The following is a 22985-nucleotide window of genomic DNA, read 5'->3' as shown; positions in this document are numbered from 1 at the left end:
GGGGGAGTGGGAGAGGGAGAAGCAGGCTTCCCGCTGAGCAGGGAGCCCGATGTGGGGCTCCATCCCAGGACCCTGGGATCATGACCTGAGCTGAAGGCAGACGCCCAACGACTGAGCCACCCAGGCGCCCCCATGGTTATGTTTTGACTGGCTGATAAAAATGTTGTGACCCGAGGCTTGCCAGGAACCTAGCCCTGTATTTCCCCAAAAAGCAATGGTTCAGTACTCTCTAATCCAGTTGTTTCAGGAACTTTACAGAACATAACCCCTGCAAATAAAAATCAACTGTATATATACATATGCATAAAATCATTCATCCTTTGCTGAGGTGAAATATTTTGGAAATGACAATAACCTTATGGTTAAAACTTCTAAACTTTTAATAAGTTTAACTGAAAGTCAACCAAGTAAAAATTCTAAACTTTCCATCTGAAACTAAAGCAAAATATAGAATGGCTTCTCGGAAACAAAACCATAGGATATGTTTCTACATGCACATTAAGTTTAGCATACCTATATCACATTGGAAGAAAATGTAAAATACAAAAATGCAAACTTTAATATAAAATATAATAACCAAGAAGTGATTTGCTTTGTCTAATTTTCTTACTCTTGTCCCAACACTTTTCTAAAAGATCCCACCAAATTCTGAAAAAATGTAATATATTCAAAAGTGACAGACCAAGATGATGAGTCTGGAAACAATGACACAGTAATTGTGAAAAGAAAGAATGAAGGATATTTACCTGAAAAAAATTAACACTGCTTCCTCAAATATCTGGAGGGCTATCATACAGAAAAAGAACCACACTTGTCCTATTCCTAATAAAAATAATAATATAATGAGAGCCACCATTTATTAGTCACCCACCTGTGTCAGGCACCCCATTAAGGCACTTGGCATGTATGTGTATATACGTGTATAATGCACACGCCCTTATCTACATAAAAGAAGAAACTGAGACTAATTTTCTAGGTAGATAAATTAGATAATTTTCTCAGGGTCACACAGGTAGGCAGTGGCTGATCTATGATTCACATTCCTACCTTTCTAGTACCAAAGACTACGCTTTTTTCCAACTAATTTATGCTGGCTCTCGATTTCTATGTTCAATTTTAAAAAGCGAGTTTATTCCAAATGACAAACTAGGACCAATGAGAGGCAGGTTTCAACTTACCAAAGGAAAGAAATTAACTCCATTTGTCTAACACTAGAACGGACTGCCTCCTGAAGCAGCGGGCTCCCCATCATAGGTGGTATTCAGAGGCTGTACAATCCCCGCTAGCAGGCTTGCGGAATGGACTTGCGGCAAAGCAAGACATACCTATATAGACCAAGAAAACTAAAGTTCCCAAATCCTTACAACAGTCTCAGGGCACTCACAACATACCGTGCTGAGCTTGTCATAGCCAAGCAAAAGGTATCATCAAAACTACTCAGTTCGTATGGTCGAAAGAATTCGTTGTGGATGTCAATCTCTTCTTCATATTTGTGGAACTTCTTCACTATCAGCTTCTTTAAGTTCGCAGCACAGATAACTAAGAGAGATAAGCCTGTTACTCCGTAAACTCTTTAGATGACATCTGGCAAACAATGTTTAGCTCCTGCCTCTAGCACTCATATACTTGGGAAAGAGATGAGATATGTGCACAGAATATACAGTGCAAAGCCAAATGTGACAAGCTCCAAGGAGGCAGGAGGGCCCCCGAAAGTCTGGGTGGGAGCAGGGAGTTGTTTTAGAAACCAAACTACTCAGCTCTGGGCGCCTGGGTGGCTCAGTTGTTAAGCATCTGCCTTGGGCTCAGGTCAAGATCCTGAAGTCCCTGGATCAAGTCCCGCATCAGGCTCCCAGCTCAGCGGAGAGTCTGCTTCTCCCTCTGACCCTCACCCCACTTGTACTCTCTCTCCCTCTCTCTCAAATAAATAAACATCTTAAAAAAAAACTACTCAGCTCTTTAAATTCCTTTTTGTTCTTAAATAAATACCCCCTGCCTTCTAGATAAAAATCATGTAGCTATTTCACTAAATTTTCCTTTATATTTCAAATCCTATTTATGGCCAACATTAGACTGTTAAAGTCCTTTCATTTCTCCTAGAACAACAAACCTTTGCAATATGAATTATGATTTTCCCCAGAATTTCAAGGTTACAAATACTTTTTAAAAATTAATTAATAATTTATTAAGAACTAAAAACCATTTGTAATCTTAGTTTATGGCCTTTACCACCCAAAGCTGGAATACCTAACCATGACTAGATGGGAGTCCTCAAGCAGAATGTTCCAGATTGGGAGTCGCTCTTACTTAGTGCCCTTTCACAACTGGGAAAACTGGCTTGTTCAAGGTCAGGGGAATCAGTAACAGCACTACACTCTATTTAAAATCGAGCAATTATTTCAACTGGAAACATCATTCGAATGTATTGTACATTTGACTTCATTCATTTAACATAAAAATTTTCCTGCCTTTCAGACAAATTAATGAAATGAAATTTAAACTTCAGTGACTAAAATGTACTTTTATATACACATCTGTATCTTTTTCCACTGCTTAGACACAGGAAGTTTTTATTTCTCCTTGTGAGTGGGTCTTCACTTCCTTCCCATTACCCCCAAATATCTAGAAATATAATCAGTACTAATTTAAAATGGTAAACTAATATATCCATTAGACATTTCAGGGACATACCTAATAACTATAAAACACAGTACAAAGTACTGGCCTACTTGGATAAAAGAGGTATAACACAATCGCTGCCCTTAAAAAAGTTGTCTAAGATGTTACAATCCCCTATTATAGCAGCAACATAAAACTGAGTAGTCATTCCTTTTTAATGAAATATTACATGCCAAGAATTTAATGCTTCAAGCTCATTTAGGAATAATTCCAAAATCCGTTGGTATAAAAACTAAAAGAGAAACAGTGTACCTACCTTCATCATACGGCAGTGGTAAATGTTTTATTACCTCTGGTGTCCACCAGTAAGTATAACTATACAATTAAAAAAATAAATAAAAGGATAAGATGGACCAAATTTAAATGCTGGCTTTCTATAATTCACTGTGTTAGAGGGGTTTATGGTCTATTGTAAGATGCTGGCTCATACTTCAAAGTTAACTTTTTTTTAATTTTTAAAAAAATTTTATTATGTTATTATGTTAATCACCATATATTACATCATTAGTTTTTGATGTAGTGTTCCATGATACATTGTTTGCGTCTAACACCCAGTGCTCCATTCAATACATGCCCTCTTTAATACCCTTCACCAGGCTAACCCATCCCCCCACACCCTCCCCTCTAGAACCCTCAGTTTGTTTCTCAGAGTTCATAGTCTCTCATGGTTCATCTCCCCTTCTGATTCCCCCCTTCATTTTTTCCTTCCTACTGTCTTTTTTTTTTTTAACATATAATGTATTATTTGTTTCAGAGGTACAGGTCTGTGATTCATCAGTCTTACACAATTCACAGCGCTCACCATAGCACATACCCTCCTCAATGTCTATCACCCAGCCACCCCATCCCTTCCACCCCCCACCGCTCCAGCAACCCTCAGTTTGTTTCCTGAGATTAAGAATTCCTCATATCAGTGAGGTCATATGATACATGTCTTTCTCTGATTGACTTATTTCACTTAGCGTAATACCCTCTAGTTCCACCCACGTCATTGCAAATGGCAAGATTTCGGGTTTTTGATGGCTGCATAATATTCCATTGTATATATATACCACATCTTCTTTATCCATTCATCTGTTGATGGACATCTTGGCTCTTTCCATAGTTTGGCTATTGTGGACATTGCTGCTATAAACATCGGGGTGCACGTACCCCTTCGGATCCCTACATTTGTATCTTTGGGGTAAATACCCAGTAGTATAATTGCTGGGTCATAGGGTAGCTCTATTTTCAACTTTTTGAGGAACCTCCATACTGATTTCCAGAGTGGCTGCACCAGCTTGCATTCCCACCAACAGTGTAGGAAGTTCCCCTTTCTCTGCATCCTAGCCAACAACTGTCGTTTCCTGACTTGTTAATTTTAGCCATTCTGACTGGTGTGAGGTGATATCTCATTGAGGTTTTGATTTGGATTTCCCTGATGCCGAGCGATGTTGAGCACTTTTTCATGTGTCTGTTGGCCATTTGGATGTCTTCTTTGGAAAAATGTCTGTTCATGGCTTCTGCCCATTTCTTGATTGGATTATTTGTTCTTTGGGTGCTGAGTTTGATAAGTTCTTTATAGATTTTGGATACTAGCCCTTTATCTGATGTGTCATTTGCAAATATCTTCTCCTATTCTGTCGGTCGTTTTTTGGTTTTGCGGACTGTTTCCTTTGCTGTGCAAAAGCTTTTTATCTTGCTGAAGTCCCAACAGTTCATTTTTGCCCTTGCTTCCTTTGCCTTTGGCAATGTTTCTAGGAAGAAGTTGCTGCGGCTGAGGTCGAAGAGGTTGCTACCTGTATTCTCCTTTTTTATCTTTTTAAAACATGTTTGTGAAGTTTTGGCATAGGAGGTCTTCAACACGTTCATTTCTTTCCCAACCCCTTTCTTGTTTCAACTGTGTCAAAGATCTACAAAAATGCCACGAACACACCTGAGAGTCAAGACGCTCTGATGTTATCGGCTTTTAGCTAAAAAATATTTGGGTATACTAAGCCAGACTCTAGGAGCTGCTCTTTACTTCTCCCCAGACAATGTGCCTGCATTACTCTGCAAGCCAATGAGCAGCAGGACCTTGATCCAAGTTCTACCACCAACACTCTCTTGCACGTGGTTTTCTGAGAACTAGATTATTCCCCCCGCCACTCTGCTCTATGTATATGGGTCTGTGTGTATAGCTAATTACAACAGTTAAGCAAAATCATTAAGTGAATGGATAGTCCTAAAGAACAAGTTCCCCAAGAAAATAGTAGAGGTCCTGTTAATCTTTAACTGTAAATATTCACTCCTTGATTACAGAGGCCAGGCAGAGGAAAGTAGGGAATTTCAATCACCTGGATTTCCGCCAGAAGAGTCATCTGCTGTGAGCCGAGAATCTGAAACATTGGATTTAATACTAAATCAAATTCTGATAAACTGTATTTTTAGGGGGAAAATGCTATATCAAAGTTCATGAGCTCTAGGAAGGGGAATGATGTGAAATGGTATATCAAAGTGTATTAAAGACATAGTTTTTCAGAAGGTTCAGAAGAGAAAAAAAGAACCTATAACCAAAAATGCTAAAAAGATCATTTTAAATAAATGAAAGACTTTCTGAAAATAAAACGCTGACATTACAATCTTGAATAATCCCAATTATGAAGAATAGGGGGTATTTAAATGAAACAGGCAACAGAGAGAACTCTCCTAGAGATGGCAAGCAGAATACATAACCAAGGATGATGGAAAAAAGGAACGTGACGCCTAATGAACTGTGAAGGGGGGGAAGTGAGATGATAATATGAAAGGCTCTTCAAGTTTTGCTTGAGACCGAAGTTATGCTTAGAACAGTCCTTCTCGAAATTCAGTGCACACACGAACACTTGGGAGATCCTGTAAAAGGACAGATTCTGATTCAGCAGGTGGGGCCTGAGATTCTGCATTGATGAGAAGCTCCTGGGTGAGGCCAGAGGGGCAGGTCCTCACGCTGCTTTCTGAATAGCAACGTTTATAGCATGAAAAGAACAGAAAAGGGTTGTGCCTGCTGCTTGTGGATAATTCATTCAGTCTTTCAACATTTATTGAGCACCTACTGTGTGTCTGACACATAGAACGGTGTTAGAAATGCCATGTTGAAAATAATGACAGAGAAAGGAGAGCTACTTAATTCCAGCTTTCTTTCTATCTTCAACAGTCATGAGAAATTTCATGCTGGAAAGATAAAAACAAAAGAGAGAAGCATGCACAGCCCAAGAGATGAAAGGGAACAGCAGAGCATCTCTAAAAGAATTCAAGTGCCCTGGTACCACTGGGATCAGTCATCTTTCCAAGAGTGAAGAATGGAACTTACACTAAAAATGGGCAAATGCAGTCTTGATGCTCAAAAGTGAGAGGGTAATAGATTCCAAAAACTACATATCAATGAATGTGATGTCAATTCCGGCAAGATAAAAGAATCAAGTATTACATAGAGATGTGTTGTGAGTAACCTAAAAAGATGACCAGTGACTTCCATGAATCCACATCCAAAATACACCAGTCTAATCTCATTTGCTTTTATCATAGGAGAATCAGACTATCAGATCAGAAGAATGAAAAAGTGTGGACTAATTATTTAAGGTGTGTGTGTGCGTGTGCACATGCATGTGCACACATGTGTAAATTCTATTTTGTAATCACTTAATCTTGGCAGAGGAGGAAAATAAAGAAGGTATCAGCTAGTACATAAGGAATTTTCTAAAGAATGTTGCTCACTATTAGCTTACCTAAGATAAAGAAGTAAACATGAGAAAGAATGTGTTTAAGCTCAGAATGTACCATGTGGAGAAAAAGAATTAAGAGAGACTCTGTTAGTGACTTGAAACAGGCCATAGATTTTTTTTCTGAATGTTTCTAAACTTTATTTCCCTAAGCAAGATAAAGCAACGTAACAATACTTTTTAAAAAGTCCAACACCACTGGGTGGGTCTCAGAAGCACAGAAGCCCCTGAGAAATCCCCGCCCCAGGGAAGATGAGCTGAGCCAGATAGAAGCTGAGAGCATCTGAGAGGACTCAGCCCACCCCTGAGTACGTTTACTCAGAGGAAGAGCACCGGAAGCAGGACAGAAACCTGCTTTGGGACCAGGGATCAGAGGACTGAGACTGCAAGTTGGTGCCACTTCTTCCTTCGTATACAATACCTAGTAAGTCAGCTGCTCTTCTCTTCTTTGAGTCCCTAGTATGAAGAGTGCTCAATTCCACTGGCTCACTCACATAGGAAGATTAGGGAGGCTTAAAAAAAAAGACTCTTTCATTCCCCTAACAAACATGGGAGCCCTCTGAAATAACACATGGACTTTAGCAAAGCAATTAATATTTGTGAACAAGAGAGAGAAATGGGGGCAGGAGGGCAATATAGTTAAATGGTGACAGCAGAGTAAGTTACATCCATTTAAATAATTCCAAACCAAAAATTATGAAACAATGTTAAGGTGGAAGGAGTTGTCTGCTGGTGTCCCAGAGGGCTCTGCCATCTACCTTATTCTATTAAACATTTTTCATCGAGGATTTGTATTAGAATCAAGATGACTGAAGAAGCTGCAAGTCTATAGTAATAGTTAATAAAAAGGATATACATTTAAACCCTCTCTTTTGGAAGCAGGCAAAGCATATATGAACATGACCGAGAATGCCTGAATGAGCATACAAGAATGGTATAGATAAGGCATGGTAGCAGGCCATGTTAAAAACACTTGAGAGTTCTAATGGACAGGAAGCTCAGAGAGTCAACATTATGATGGCATTGCTAAGAAGAGCTTGTGCAATCTTATAGTTAATGATAAACACAGAGTAACCAGGACAAGAGGAGTAATGGCTCTAATGGTTCCATAACATTTGGCACAAATCAGATCAAACTGTGACCATTACTGAACCCAGGTCTGGGTACCACAGTTTAAAAAGAACATTGACATGCACTGGAATCCATAAGAGAGCATTCGGAATCCCAAAGAGACTTGAAATCACAGTCTGTGAGGAACAGCTGAAGAGAGTGGGGCTATTTAACCCGAAGAAGAGATTTTGAGAAGGTGTGAACTTGTCTTCAAATAATTAAAAGACTATAAAGTGGATAGGAAAATCGTGTTCTTAAGGTCTCAGCGGGTCAAACTGGGATTAGCAACAGAGCTCAGGGTAATGTGGGCAAGAACTGTGTAAGTGGACTGTCTGAGAAGAACTGCCTCAGCCAGACATGGCCCAGAGGACAAACCAGGACTAGTCATGCACAGGCCGGATGACCTTTCCCGGCGAGACACAGAGGGAACTCACACATCAGACAGTGAGTAGAGCCAGGAAGCCGTCCAACTCTGAGTCAATGAAGTAATTAGTGCTTAATATCTAAAAACATCTTGGTGACATGATAAACACTGTATCAATAAATAGCATCTTAGATGATGTATGACATATTAACCTAATTCAGAACAAAGCTTCATCTAGCGGTTCTAGGCAGATCAGTAAATGTGGGATTTTGAGTAACAGAAGTAGTTACCTCAAGAGGACCTGCTTTGGATGAACTCTAGTCAGAGCTAGAATTATTCCCCTTTCCCTTACCATTCAATAAAAATATACCAGAATAAATCACTGGTAAACACAATATAAAATACAGGATGGTCACCCAGTTTGGAAACACAAGCAAATACATATAAAGTGTTTACTGATATTGTATTATAATAAATGATAAAATAATATTATCTAAGTTTCCAGATTTTATGGTCATCCTGTATGATTTTTTCATAAATGTTACAACTAGGGAATACATTCTCCTTAGAGAATAATCACAGTAATGACATCTGTTGGATTTGCTATGTGCTAAGCATTTATATTATCCCATCTGATGTTCAGAAAATGTACAAGTTAGATGGTATTATTATCTCTATTTTACTGATAATGGCCACTGAGACTGAGACCAGTTATGTAACTTGCCCACAGTCACACGGGTTTTAACTGGAGGCCACCTCTCCAAAGCCTGGCAGCTTCAGGACTGTGTTGATTCTGTGTCAGACCCAGTACTAAGTAGTTCCCACACATTTTCTCACTTAATCCTCAAAATGACCCATGACGTGTGCATAGTCCTCTCCATTTTACAGATGAGGAAAAGGATTTCCAGAGTTTAATAGGTCAGAGGTCACACACTGACAGAAATTCTAACTCAGCCCCACCCAGCCCTGAAGTCCACGCTCTCACCCAGTTAACTGCCTCTGGCTAAACTATTCATTTTATCTGAGAATTATAATATTAACTGTCACCAAAATAACCAGGATAAGTGGGTGACACCCAAAAGTCCAAAATAAAAACACTGAAATTTATCTTACAGTATTTGTAAGTACTGTTTATGAGCAATATCTACTGTTGATAGTATAAACTGATTTTTGGAATTGTGATATTCTGGAGAAAAAAAAAAAACCCACAAAAACAGGAGACCAAACCAACTAAGAGAGCCATATTATCTACTTTGATAAAACTTTATTTTCAGTGGCAGGCTTGTAGCTGATTCTTGCTGAATCATCTAATGAGCTGAATTATCTCAGTCAAGACACATTCTCTCTGCAACCTCAGTTTCCTTTTTTTTTCCCCTAGAAAATGGGGCTATAACAGCAGCTTCCTTTGATGTCACAAATAAGCTCCAACACCGCCGCGCCTTCGTTATCAGTTATGTAACTCAAGGTACGCAAGTGGTTTAATGTACACTTGTAATACATGAGCTAATTTCTGCAGTAGAAAATTGAGTTTTGGTTCTTCCCAACCTTTGTGTTAATAGTTTTAATACTGGAAGGTAATATAAAATTTTGGAAAATCACCCGCATTTACCCATAGTCAATTGCATCACCAGAGCTAAATATGGGTATTTACACTCATCTCTCACCCAATAAACATAATTAGTTCCACTTTTTTTATCAGCAAAAATTCAGAGGCACTCATTTAATGTGAAAACCAGCAGTGCTTCATTAACAGGGAAAATAAACTCAGATAGTAAGTTGGTTAGTCCAACAATAGGCACTTACAAGAACAAATCTGAGAAACAGAAACTCTGACCCATCCCTATATATTCTAAGCACTCCTGAAGTAACACAGAATTTGGTAACAGCTGTTTAACATCAGCACTTGCTAATTGTCCAGTTGCCCGTGGCCTATCCACACAATTAAGCCCAGACTGGCAGTGACCCCCCCTAGTATTTGGGAAGCACCGTTGCACAAAATAAGGGCCATATTAAACTGATGCTGTGAGAAAAAGCATTATGAGAGAACTTGACGTTGTAGGCTTCTGAGCGGAATACATCAGTCTCCAGCCTCCTGTGTGTGAAAATTTTGCTCATGTGGCAAAATTCACTATGTTAGTACGTGATGCCTCAGTTAAAAACACTCAAGAGTCTTCTCACTAAACCCTCACTGAACCCTCACAATGACTCTGTGAAGTGTGTCCCGTCATTCACATTTGCAGGTAAGGAAAATGAGGTGGGGAAAGGTTAAATAATCCAAGGTCAGACAACTACAGAGAGTCAAACTGACCCTGAGACCACACTACAGGTAAGTACCTTATTTCTTTTGAGAATATTAATATCAATTCAACTGTCATGAACAGAACCTGAAACAGCTATTGACTCTAGAAAGGCCTGAGTAGACGGAGATGTGGTGTCTGCCACCAGAGTCACTGCTCTAGTTCCCTGTCTTCACCAGTGTCACCAAGAGCTGGTTGTGCTTCTGGAAAGAAAGAACATTAGAATTCCAAAGTGACGCTGCTTGGACGCCTCACTTGAAATACTAAAGACTGGATCCTTAAATGGGAGGGTTCTTTCAAGTTCCACATTTGTAGGAAGCACTCAGAAATAATGTTGATGGTTTGTCTTAGGGGAGCTACAACTTATGTTCAGTGATGAAGTTCTGGAACTTTCTATCTCACGAAAAATGCAAGCCACCAATTATTAATGACAATTTCCCGACCTAGTTATCAGGACACCAACAATACGGAATTCCTCACAGCAAACATGTAGTAAGACTATTTAGCCTATGCGATTATTGCTCAAAAATGAAAGCATCTCATACTCAAAGTAACATCAAATCTGAGTTTACATAGTAGACTAGAAGAAAAATACCTTCTTCTTGTTGGTAAAAGTCTCATGGTATTTTTATGATGCAAATAAAAATCTGTTGGGAGTTCCCAGAGATGAGGTTTCCCTTCACTGGGATGAAAAACTCCCAGGAAGAGATTAATGGAATCTTGTCTATCAGCATCTAAAAAGCAAAAATAGACATTTTAGGAAATCACTACTGAGGGATACAACTCAGGAGAATGTTTTCTCAGGAAGAGAAGAGTACAACTGTGATTTCATAAAACATACCTTTGAAAATAATAGTATTTATACTTCAGAAGTCATACACATACACAAAATCTAAAATAGTCACCAAGATTTTGAGCAGAATTAAAATCTTGCTTCCAAATGTTTCCTTTTTGCTCCATTCCTTTCATAGTCTAGAGGACAGTGAACACACTGTCTTGAATTTTGAGACTCTTAAAAATCTTCAAGAACTGCCATAATACCATAGTGATTTTATTTTTAGGATAAGAGCACATTTTCACCATTCTTTAGTCTACCAGAAACAAACACATCTTCACTTTGTTACAATGACAAGCAGAGACTGTCAGAAACAAATAAACAAAACGATCCAACGCTATCCGTATTCTGTTGTACAACCTTGAACAAGTTGGTCTGCATAGTTTCCACTTCTAATCCTTGAAAAGATATTCTCCATTTCTTTATTTTCTTTCTAAAAAGATTTTATTTATTTGAGAGAGAGATTATTCTCCATTTCTCTAGCAGAAACAATGTTTACAACATTTTCTGTCCCCTCAGCTATGGGCCTGGCCCATTCCCTTCCGTGTTTGATAATGAAGGCAGAGTGGGCACATGGATAACAGCCTCATTCTAACTATTCAACCACTCCAAAATTACTAACGACATATGCACATATATTGTATTTCCTCCCTTTTCTAATTATAATTTGGTAAAAATGATGATAAGCACTAGAGGGTTTCATGAAGCACCCTTCCCATTCTGCACCATCTCCCCCCCCCCAGCATCCTTCATTGTTTCCCCTCATTTCCTGCCTTCCATTCTTGTCTCAGAGCCCTGTGTATTCAAGTTTGGGGCAGACATCCACAATTAAATAATACCCTCTTTCTGAAAATGAGCATAGAACTAAAAAGACAGCACAGTAGAAATGACTGCTTTCGAAACAAGATAACATTACCATAAAATCAATCTTCTTCCAACAGCTATAGTGAACACAGATATCTCTAAAATTAGCAACATTGTTCTCATTGGACTATTTGGTCATCTCAGCAAAAGCAATAAATGAAATATGGCACATCAAACATGTATTAGTGTTATTACTTTTTGACAGGAAGTGTTCCATTAAAGCAGCATTTACCTTTCAGGCCAAAAGTAATATATAAAAGGGATGCGTTTATATGCTGAGCAAATTTGGGGCCTTTTTGCCACTTTTGAGAGAAAACAAGTATTAAATGATGCAGACATTACCGCCCCAATTTGCACCCTCTTTACACAACACAAAAGTAAACATACTGCTTTTTCCCTAAGATTTTATTTATTTATTTAGAGCAGGGGGAAGGGCAGAGGGAGAGGGAGAGAGAGAGTCTCAAGCCAACTCCACACCAAGCATGGGGCCCAATGCAGGGCTCGATTTCAGGACCCTGAGATCATGACCTGAGCTGAAAGCAAGAGTCAGATGATTAACCAACCAGGTACCCCCATAATGCTTTTATAGTAATTACATTCTTTATGCTTCCTGAATAGGCTTAATGGCACTTAATAATTCATACTATGCAGGACCTACCTCAAGATATCTTAATACTATCTAGAGAAGCTTTCCATTTTCAGCCATGTTTTCAAGGAGTCTTTCATCCTTTAAACCTCATAGTTGCTTCCTTTAACTTTTAACAAGTATGGTAAAATGTAAGATGTGAAAAACATAACCAAATAAAGGATATTCCTTCAAAGGATCGTAATGAAGACTTGCTGAATGTGCTGCTTCTATAAATATATATCTATGATGCATATGGTCCCTAACTAAGGACTCTAAGGCCAGTTTAATGAGCCTGAGGGTCTTTTCCTGGCTACTCTTGACTGCAAATAAGACAACTACCCTCAGGAAGACAGCAGAACTTTGGCTATGGACAAGAGCTTAACACAGGTGGGTTCTCTGTAGTTGTGGATAATAAGAGGGCAATGATTACCTATTTTTGTACTCAATCATGCTTTAAAGGAAAAAAGAGTAATGTAGCATTCACACTCACTCAAATAGCTAAACACTAACCAGTTTTATTATGTATGTATTAAATAGATCAGGCTTGAATATAACAATTCTTTTTATTTTTAATTAGCAAAAAAAATATTTTAGAATGAGAATATTCATTATTCTAATATTAAATTAAGTTTGTGGTGAAGTGGCCTCTGAAATCAATAATGGAAAAGAACACTATTCAATAAAGAGTACTGTTTAATTACTGCAGGGGAGAGGACAATAAAGTTAGATCCCTACTTCATACTATATAATGAAATAAATACCAATTAAACGTGAGAAAGACAAAGATCAACACTCTAATAGAAAAAGAGAAACATGCAATTTTTGAAAGTCAGGAATAGACAACAAACCTACCAAAATTCAACTTTACTAGTTATCAAACAAATGCAAATTAAAACAGAATACCATTTTTTACCTATTTAAGCTGGCAAATACTTATCAAAATGGGCACTTCCATACTCTGCTGAGGGAGCATTAACTGCTATACAGCATCCTTTCTCTAAGGCAATTTGGCAACACGGGTGTTCCCTGCTTTCTGAAAGTCTGCATTATGCCACTCTGCTTGGGAAAGACCTACATTAGTACCTGCTCACATTAATGGAAAGAAATCTGAAGAGGATTTTAACTTTTATGAAAATAGCTGTTACTATACTAATGCAGGTCTTTCCTAAAAGCCAAAGTGGTGTAACTCAAACTTCTGGAAAGTGGGGGGATACTCCTCCCTTTATGCCATTTCAGCTTACCAAAGTTTTCATGGGGTATACACACACACACACACACACACACACACACATATATGTGTGTGTAAATACATATGTACTTATGTATAGATATAGATATTTTCAGGGTTTTAAATATATATATAATAAAACATACATTTAAAGCCCTGAAAATAAAATATTTTATTATATAAATATATTATATATATATATATATATTTAAAGCCCTGAAAATATCTATACTATCTGACCTAATAAATATGCTTCTGGAATTTCCATAAGATAACATCAAAGATATGCAAAAAAAATAAAGTATGTTTAAAGATGTTTAAAAGGAACCTAAATGCAAAATAATAACTAAATAACTAAATTACAATGTTTCTAAAGGATAGACTGCCATAAGGCTACTAAAAATCATGTTGCAGAAGAATATTTAAGATCATAAAGATTACTCACATTATCTAAAGGGCAAAAGCAAAACATAAATATTATGTGTAAGGAAGGCTCGTGTTCTAAATATGAACAAATGGCTGTCTCTGGAAGGTGAAGATTATCTGACTTCATTGTGAGTTATTCTGTACTTTCTATAATTAACATATATTACTTTCATCATTGAAAAGAAGAACTACCCTTCATTCACTCACCCAAGAACCTACTATGTTCTGCACTAGGGACACAGTAATAGACAAGACTGACTCTGGCTCTGGGTGGCGGCAGACATATACACAAGTGAATAATGGACCAGGTACATTCAGGGGATGTAAGTTCTATGAAGACAATGACACAGAGTGACAGGAGAGCAAAGGGAGAGAACGGGACCCCTTGAGTTGCGTAGGGCAGGGTAGAGGCTGCAGGGTCTGAGGCAGTAACATCTGAAGTGTACAAATGAGGAAGAGGTGGTTACACAAAGCTCTGGGGGCTGTACCCACACAGAAGGACAAACACACACAAAGGCCTGAAGGAGGAACAGACTGGGCAGCTCCAGGAGCAGAAGGAAGGCCTGGGAGGCTGGCGGGCAGGGGACAGCCATATTAGAGACAGATGGGGCTAGGCCGCACAAGGCCTTTAGGTTACCTCAAAGAGTCATATTTTAAGTGTGATGGAAAGCCCTGGAAGGGCTTTTAAAGAGGCACGTGATGCTATCTGACTTCAGTTTTAAAAAGACCCCTCTGGCTGCTGTGAAGAACAGGAGCCCACGTGTGGAGGCAGAGAGCTGAAGCAGGAGCGACTGCGGTTGTTCAGATACGAGCTGACGGTTTCCTGTACCAGCACGGCAGCAGCCAAGATGAAAAACAGAAGCGTTTAGGGTATATTTTGGAGGTTGAGACAATGAGATTTGCAGAGAGATGGGACTGGGACAGCGAGGATAAGTAAGGAAAAAAAAGGAATCAGGGACGATTCCAAGGTTTCTGAACTGAGCAACGGGTGCTGAGGTGGAAAAGGCAAGTGGAGAAATAGGTTTGAGTCAGAGTAAGGAGTTTCTGTCTCAGAAATGATTGGTTTGAGATTCTTGTTAGATATCCGTAGTTAGGAAATTTGGGCCCCAAGGGGCACCTGGGTGGCTCAGTTGGTTAAGTGTCTGCCTTCAGCTCAGGTCACGATTCCAGAATCCTGGGATCAAGTCCCGCATTGGGCTCCCTGCTCAGCGAGGAGTCTGCTTGTTCCTCTGCCTGCTGCTTCCCCTGTTTGTGCTCTCTCTCTCTCTCTCTGACAAATAAAGAAATAAAATGTTTAAAAAAAAAAAAAGAAATTGGGCCCCAAGACCTTTCCTCCCTAGTGTCATACCCATAAAGAGTTTATATCACATGGCAAAAGGGACTTTGCAGATGTAAGTGAGGCTACTAATCACTGACTTCAAGATAGGGCAATTCTCCTGTGTTACCTGGGTGGGCCCACTATAATCACACGGATCCCGCAAAGGCAGAAGAGGAAAGTAGAAAGGAAGGCAGAGAGATTAGAAGCACAAGAAGGATTCAATGTACCACTGCTAGCTCTGAAGACGGAGTGGGCTGTAAGGCAAGGAAGGCAAGCAGCCGTTGGGAACTGAGAATGACCCCCAGACAACAGCCAGCAAGGCCATAGGGACTTCAGTCCTTTAACTGCATGGGATTCTGCCCTGAATGAGCCTGGAAGCCTTCAGGTAAGAGCCCAGTTGTCTGACACCGACCTAATTTTGGCTTCTTTTTGACTTTACTTGACTTCACTGCCTTCATTTTTACCAGCCTTGTGAGACCCTAAGCAGAGAACACAGCTGGGTAATGCTGTGCCCAGACTTCTGACCCACAGAAACTGTAACATAATAAATGGGTGCTATTTTAAGGCACCAATACTGTGTTAATTTATTATAGAACCTATAGAAAACTAACACAATGTTCAAGAAGAGATGCTAGCTAGGTGGGCTTTTGGAAAACATGAGTCTGGAGTTCAGTAGAGAAGTCAAGGTTAGAGACACAAAGGTGAGTGTCAAATGCACAGTATTTACAAGCTGGATGAGATGCCCCTAAGGTAAAAGTGTAAAGAGAAAAGAGAAGAGGATTTATAAATGGGGCAGGAGATGTCACTAGGGAGACTGAGAGATCACAGAGGTAAGTTTTAAGAAACAGGGAGTGGTCACCCGTGATAAAAGCTGCTGCAAGGCTGAGCAAGATGAAGACAGAGAAGTGACCCTGGATTTGGCTAAATATGGAGATGGCTGGTGATTTTAACAAGCACAGGTTCAGTGGTGGAGAGATGCCCGGTGAAGCAGGTGGAGAGAACGGGATAGGAGAGGAAACAGGCACGCAGATCACTCAACAGGTTTTGCTTAGGAACGTAAGGAAAAAGGACTGTAGCTGGAGGGGGACGTGGGACTGGGGAAAGGTCTGATGGAAAATACTAAGGAAGGGTCTGATGGAAAATACTAAGGAGCGCTTTCATGCTAATGGAAATGAGGCAGTAGAGAAGGGGAAACTGATGATGTACAGCAATGAGAGTCTACTTATAGGAAAGCACAAAGGGATGGGATTCAAAGCATGGCAGAGGGCTTGGCCTAAGATGGGACGGGGCTACTCCAACCACTGTAACACAATACAGAAACTAGGTGCAGATAAGGACAGGCTCTGTTTTGAGAGGAACGATGAAGGGGGAGTTCACCTCAATGACACATTCTCAGTGAAGTACAAGCAAGCTCCACGGCTGAGATTGGGGTGCTGTAGATTTTAGGAGAAGACATGAAATGGTATGAAATGGTCCTTTTGGACCATTTGGCAATTCCACTTTTAGGTATTTGTCCAAAAAAACCCAAAAACACCAATTCAAAAAGATGCACCCCTATGTTCATTGTAGCATTATTTACAATAACCAAGATATGGACACAGCCTAAGTGTCCATCGAGAGATGAATGGATAAAGGTGGTCATTTCCATATGGTCACTCCTCTCAAACGAATATATTGGAGAAACGTAGTAGAACTGTTTTGAGTGTCCTTTGGAGAAATGCAATCAGTTTAAAACGGAGTGTAATTAGTTACAACTTTTTCTCTTGCATGTTTAACTGCCTTGGTTGCAGCACAGGTGAATAGTTATTAATGTTATTTAAAATGTTATTAAAACAAAACATTTTGCCAAGTATCTTCTTCCGCTAGAGCCAAACACGCTTGTCCACTCTAAACCTGCTGTTAGAATGATGACCTTAGAAGGTTGTCTCACTAGTCTTGATAAACTAAAATGTTCTCCTCCCTTGCACACCCCTGTTCCAGTGGTGAGCAGAAAGGGAGAAAAACTGTTCCACTACCTTACAGCATGATCATTAAGCTGAGTGATGCCACCTACACATGTTTCCCATGTGTGGTGAGCTTTATAGTCTTTACTTTGTGAACGTCTCTTTTTTAAAATATCTGAGAAGGATATGATTCCCCTCCATGCGTATACACACACACACACACACACACACACACACACTCACCACAATTTTAAATCGCACGTGTGTGTATGTATGTATGCATGTGTGCATGTACACAGCAGATCTATTATTAACTGTTGAAGATATCCTGTATCTTTTTTTCTTTCTTATAACAGGATTTAAATTCAATAAGCTTCAGCAAGAAAATTCAGCTTATCAAAATGTAAATGTAAAGAAAAAAAGGTTAGAAGGAGCTTAACAAGGTCTTTCAGTTATAATTAGAAAACTCTTCCTAACATCTGAAGGGAGTACCTAGGTATCTCTTGTTGGCATTCTCCAACTGCCGATGTAACCAGCTATGTTAGAAACCAAAGGTACTTCTTAAAGACAAACCTCAAAGCATGCTAATATGTGAAGCCTAAAGAACAGTTTTTTAAATGAGCCTGAAAGAGAGTCAGGTGGGTTGCCTATAAAGCATCCATCTGTCTATACAAACCGATGATAAAATTCCTAACAACCTAGGGCAACAAAAGTAAAAAGAAACAAATGGGACGACATCAAACTAAAAAGCTTCTGCACAGGAAAGAAGACCCTCAACAAATGAAAGACAATCTATTGAATGGGAGAAGATATCTGTAAATGATATACCCAATAAGGGGGTAATACCAACAATATATTAAGAACTCATGCAACTCAATACCAAAAAAACAAACAACTGATTGAAAAGTGGGCAGAGGACCTGAAGAGAGACTTCTCCAAGGAAGGCATCCAGATGGCCAACAGACATATGAAAAGATACTCAATCAACATCACTAATCATCAGGGAAATGCAAATCAAGACCACAATGAGATATCACCTCACATCTGTCAGAATGGCTAGTATCATAAGCCAAGAAATAACAAGTGCTGGTGAGGAATCAGAGAAAAGGGAACCCCTGTGCACTGTTGGTGGGAATGCAAAATGGTGCAGCCACTATGGAAAACAGCATGAATGTTCCTCAAAAAAGTAAAACTAGAACTACCATATGATCTGGCAATTCCACTTTTAGGTATTTGTCCAAAAAAACCCAAAAACACCAATTCCAAAAGATGTACCCCTATGTTCATTGTAGCATTATTTACAATAACCAAGATATGGACACAGCCTAAGTGTCCATCGATAGATGAATGGATAAAAAAGATGTCTCTCCCTCTCTCACACACACACACACACACACACACACACACAAAATAGAATATTACTCAGCTATAAAAAAGAATGAAATCTGGACAGACCTAGAGAGCATTATGCTAAGTAAAATAAGTCATAGAAAGACAAATATTGTATAATTTCACTTACATGTAAAATCTAAAAAACAATACAAATTAACAAAAAAACAAAACAGAAACAGACTCATAGATACAGAGGACAATCTGGTAGTTGCCAGAGGAGAGGGGGAACTGGGCAAATTAGGGGAAGGGGATTAAAAGGTACAAACTTCCAATTATAATATAAGACATGGAGGTTGCAATGTATAGCATAGAAAATATAGTTAATATTGTAACAACTTTGTATGGGTGACAGATAGTAGCTAGATTTACCATGATGATTACTTCGTAATATATATGAATGCTGAATCACTACGTTATATACCTGAAACTAATATAATGTACATCAACTACACTTCAATGACAAAAACACTCTATGAATGGTCCTGCTTCCCCCTATGCCAAAAGTAGCACCAACCTTTTTGATCTTTGCTGATGCATGAAGTGGTAGTACCCTACTATAATTTTATTTTTCTTATTATGAGTGAAGTTGAGCTCTTTCATATGTTTAGAATCCAGTTGCATTGCTTTCCCAATGAACTGTACATGTCATTTGCCCGTTTTTTCTCTTGAACTATTGGTCTCTTTATATTGGCTTAGTCCATCTAAAGGAAATACTGGCTCTTTACATCTAAAGGAAATTAGCATTTTTTGGTAGGTTTCAAATTTCTCCTTAGCTTATCTTTTGACTTAATTTGCTCTTTGTCTGTCTGTATTACATTTTTTTGGTAATGAGAGGAAAAAAATTCTTAACAACCTAATGTCAAGTGTCTTCCTGCCCACCCCAGAGGAGTAACATGAGGAGATTAAATTCTGTAAAGTTATCTTGAGTGCTTTAAAGAAAATGGTTCTAGAAATAATATTAACATTATATGATATCCATTGTAGTTTTAAAGTAAGTTGTACGCCCCAAGGACAACACCATGCTTCTCAATATAAAGTCTGTTTTAGCCACATTATCCATAAAATAATTGCTTTCAAAGAAGCTCCTCTTTCAGTTGTACAGTTTTGCTTTACCTTTCCATTATGTGCATGTTACACTTTTTCATGACCATCTTCTATCTTTTAATAGTCCTCCTTGCTTTTTAAATCACATACAGCTCCACATTCATTCTCTCTATCCCCTAGTATTATTAAAAATCACTTCACTTGGTCCTCATCTGTCAATAAGGATTCCCATTACAGGGACAACGATGATAGAGGGCAAAAGAGTGGATGTTTCCTTTCCATCGGGGCAGTTTTCCACCTTTCCCAGGGTAACCCACCCCCAGAGAGATATGTACTGTTGGCACACAACTTACACAAGTGTTACAGGCTGAGTTGTGTCCCCCCCTCCCCCAAAAGATACGTTGAAGCCTTAAGCCCTGGGACCTGTGAATGTGACCTTATTTGGAAGTTGAGTCTTTGCAGATATAATCCAGTTAAGATGTAGTGCCACTAGAGTAGGGCAGCCCATAATCCAGTATGACTCATGTCCTTACAAGAAGAGAGAGAGAGTTGAAGGGAAAATGTCATGTAGACACAGACACAAGGGGAAAATGTCAGGCAATGTCAGAGGTAGAAATCGAAGTGCTGCAGTTGCAAGCCATGAATCACCAGAAATCTTCAGAAGCTACACAGCAAGTAAGGGTCCTCCCCTGGAGCCTTCAGAGGGAGCATGGCCCTGCTCATACCCTGATTTTGGACTTCGAGCCTCCAGAACTGGGAGATAATAAACCGCTGCTACTTTGAGCCACTTAGCTTGCGGTATTTTGTTACAGAAGCCCTAGGAAGCTAGTGCAACAAAGCAGAGCCAGTGAGAATGCCTTCAGAGAGATAACCTGAATTTAATCAAGGTTCTAATTGGTAAAAACAAGTGAAACCAATTGTAACTTTGTGTTTTAGTGATTGATAGTAACCAATTACTTCTAACTCGCATTGTAGCCAATTTGAATACATCAATACATATTAATGTCTTCACTGGTGACCAGAGCATTAGGTATAATAAAGGATGATGGAAATGCTTTAATGTTTTTACTTTAGAAATTTAAAATTTAAACTTATGCCACTGGCCAGAATCTCTAAATTCTATTTCCCTAACTCTCAATTTTTGCTTGGATTACTCTTTGATTTGTAAGTATTAAACCCAGTTCAAGGAGCAGGCATAAAGAGGAATATCTAAATACTCATAAGGTCCACAGTGGACTCTGTGGTTTATGTTATACATTGAGCTTACCCAGAATACTACAATGGGCTCAGCGAATTCAAAAGAAATAATCTGAGCCGCCTAAGAGCATCGCTGATAAGCTACATGCTACTAGACTGGCATACTTGGTCCTATCAATTTTGTAATTCAGGGAAAAGGGGGAATTGGGTAGAACATGGGTAATAAATGAACTCATGCATTTATTAATTCATCCCACAAATATGTAGTGTGCCATGAGCAAAGCACTGGGGACACTGCGGTGAACAAGCTGCACATGGGGCTCTCAGGTCTCATGGCAAGAACTAATTGCATCATGAATGATTTCACTGCAATTGTGCTAAGTGCTACAAGGAAAAGCACAGAATGCCATTAAAACAAACACTGGAGGACCTTCTCTGAGCAAGTGAAAGTAGAGTGAGCTCTAAAGGCTGGCTAGGAATTAGGAGAAGATTGCAGTCCTGTGTTCCAGTGGGTGGAACAACATACGATTAAGCCTGTGGCAGAAGCAGCCTGATTTATTCAGGGAACTGTGAGAGGGTCAGTGTGTCTGGAGAGTAGCAATGGAGGATAGGAATGGAGTAAATGACAGGACATTAGAGGTAGGCAGGGGAGACCACGTAAGACCTACAGATTGCCTTGTACTTCCCTCCCACACCCACCAGGCTACCAACCAGCTTCTGGCTCCTCCAAAGTGGGTGAATAGGGAAGGTCTCACTTGATGTGGTGAGCTCCAGAGTGGACCCTATGATCCCCACCTTTCCCTCTTGGTGTTCACCCCATAGTGTGATACTCTCTGCTTTGGGGTGAACTGTCTTCCCCAAAAGATAGATTGCAGTCCTAATCCCAATACCTGTGAATGTATAATCTTATTTGAACATAGGGTCTTTGCTGATGTAATCAAGTTAAAATTTCACACTAAATTAGGATGCGCCCTAATGCAATATGACTAATGTCCTTGTGAGACCAGGGAAATCTGACACTGACATAGACACAAGAAGGAAGAAGGCCATGTAACCACAGAGGCAGACTGAGGTGCTACTGTTGCAAGCCAAAGAACATCAAGGATTGCTGGCAAACTATCAAAAGCTAGAAAAAAGCAAGTCAGGATTCTCACCTATCGGTTTCAGAAGGTGCCTGGCCCTACCAACAACTTGATTTTGGACTTCCAGTCTCCAGAATAGTGAGATAATAAATTTCTTCTGCTTTAAGTCACCCAGTTTGTGCTATTTTGTTACAGGAGCCCTAGCAAACTGATACCGATTTCCCTTGTGTGGGGGTGAGATCTATGACTTGCTTCTAAACAATGGGATATGGCAAAGGGATGGGCCATCACTCCCACAATTACAAGACTCTCTTGCTAGCAGACTCATTCTAGAGACTCACTTTCCCTTGCTGGCTGTAAAGAAGCAAGTTACTAAGAGTCCCAAAGTCACAAAAAACTACAAAGAATTGAATTCCACCAACAAACACGCAAGTAGGGAGCAAATCCTTCCCTAGTCAGACCTCGGATGAGACTGCAGCCTGACCGATATCTTGCAGCTCTGTAAGACTCTACGCAGAAAATCCAGCTAAGCTGTGCCTGGACTTCCAACCCACAGACACACAGATGACACAGACACACAGACATTGTAGGATAGTAAACACATGTTGTCTTAGGCTGTTTTTAATAATTTGTTACACAGTATGAAAAACTGATACACTTATACTGTAGCATAGCAAACTGACTTTGCATTCTCTCTGGGAATGAAAAATGTTGAAAGCTGACTCTATGGGTGCTTTCATGCATGCTTCAGAAGTTCCCGTCACTGGGGACTCTCTCACAGTTCCTTTGGTGTGGGCCAAGCATCTTTTCTTATCAGTTTCTTGCAACTCCTTCCTTAGGAATCCAGTGATCACCTCCTGGT

At 39.5% G+C, this 22985-nt stretch overlaps 1 protein-coding gene across 4 annotated transcripts in view; it reads right to left on the bottom strand.

Annotated features, from left to right (window-relative positions):
- Nucleotides 1-22985, bottom strand: part of FIG4 (FIG4 phosphoinositide 5-phosphatase) — a 127791-nt gene that overhangs the window by 53225 nt on the left and 51581 nt on the right. For 3 of the 4 annotated variants that reach the window (XM_025863792.2, XM_025863802.2, XM_073893760.1), the window contains exons 16-18: nt 10762-10900; nt 2933-2991; nt 1392-1539 (exon numbers count right to left, since the gene is read on the bottom strand). In XM_025863792.2, coding sequence (XP_025719577.1) covers nt 1392-1539; nt 2933-2991; nt 10762-10900 — 346 coding nt within the window. The remainder of the gene's footprint in view (nt 1-1391; nt 1540-2932; nt 2992-10761; nt 10901-22985) is intronic. The other variant, XM_025863817.2, reaches the window with a different exon arrangement.

Source organism: Callorhinus ursinus, unplaced genomic scaffold (assembly GCF_003265705.2).
Source record: "Callorhinus ursinus isolate GAN/ISIS: 27379988/994484 unplaced genomic scaffold, GSC_fseal_2.0 scaffold6, whole genome shotgun sequence".
In the NCBI taxonomy this organism is placed as follows: Eukaryota; Metazoa; Chordata; class Mammalia; order Carnivora; family Otariidae; genus Callorhinus; species Callorhinus ursinus.
Note: the sequence above shows the minus strand (reverse complement) of the source record. Positions and strands in the feature narration are given on the sequence as shown.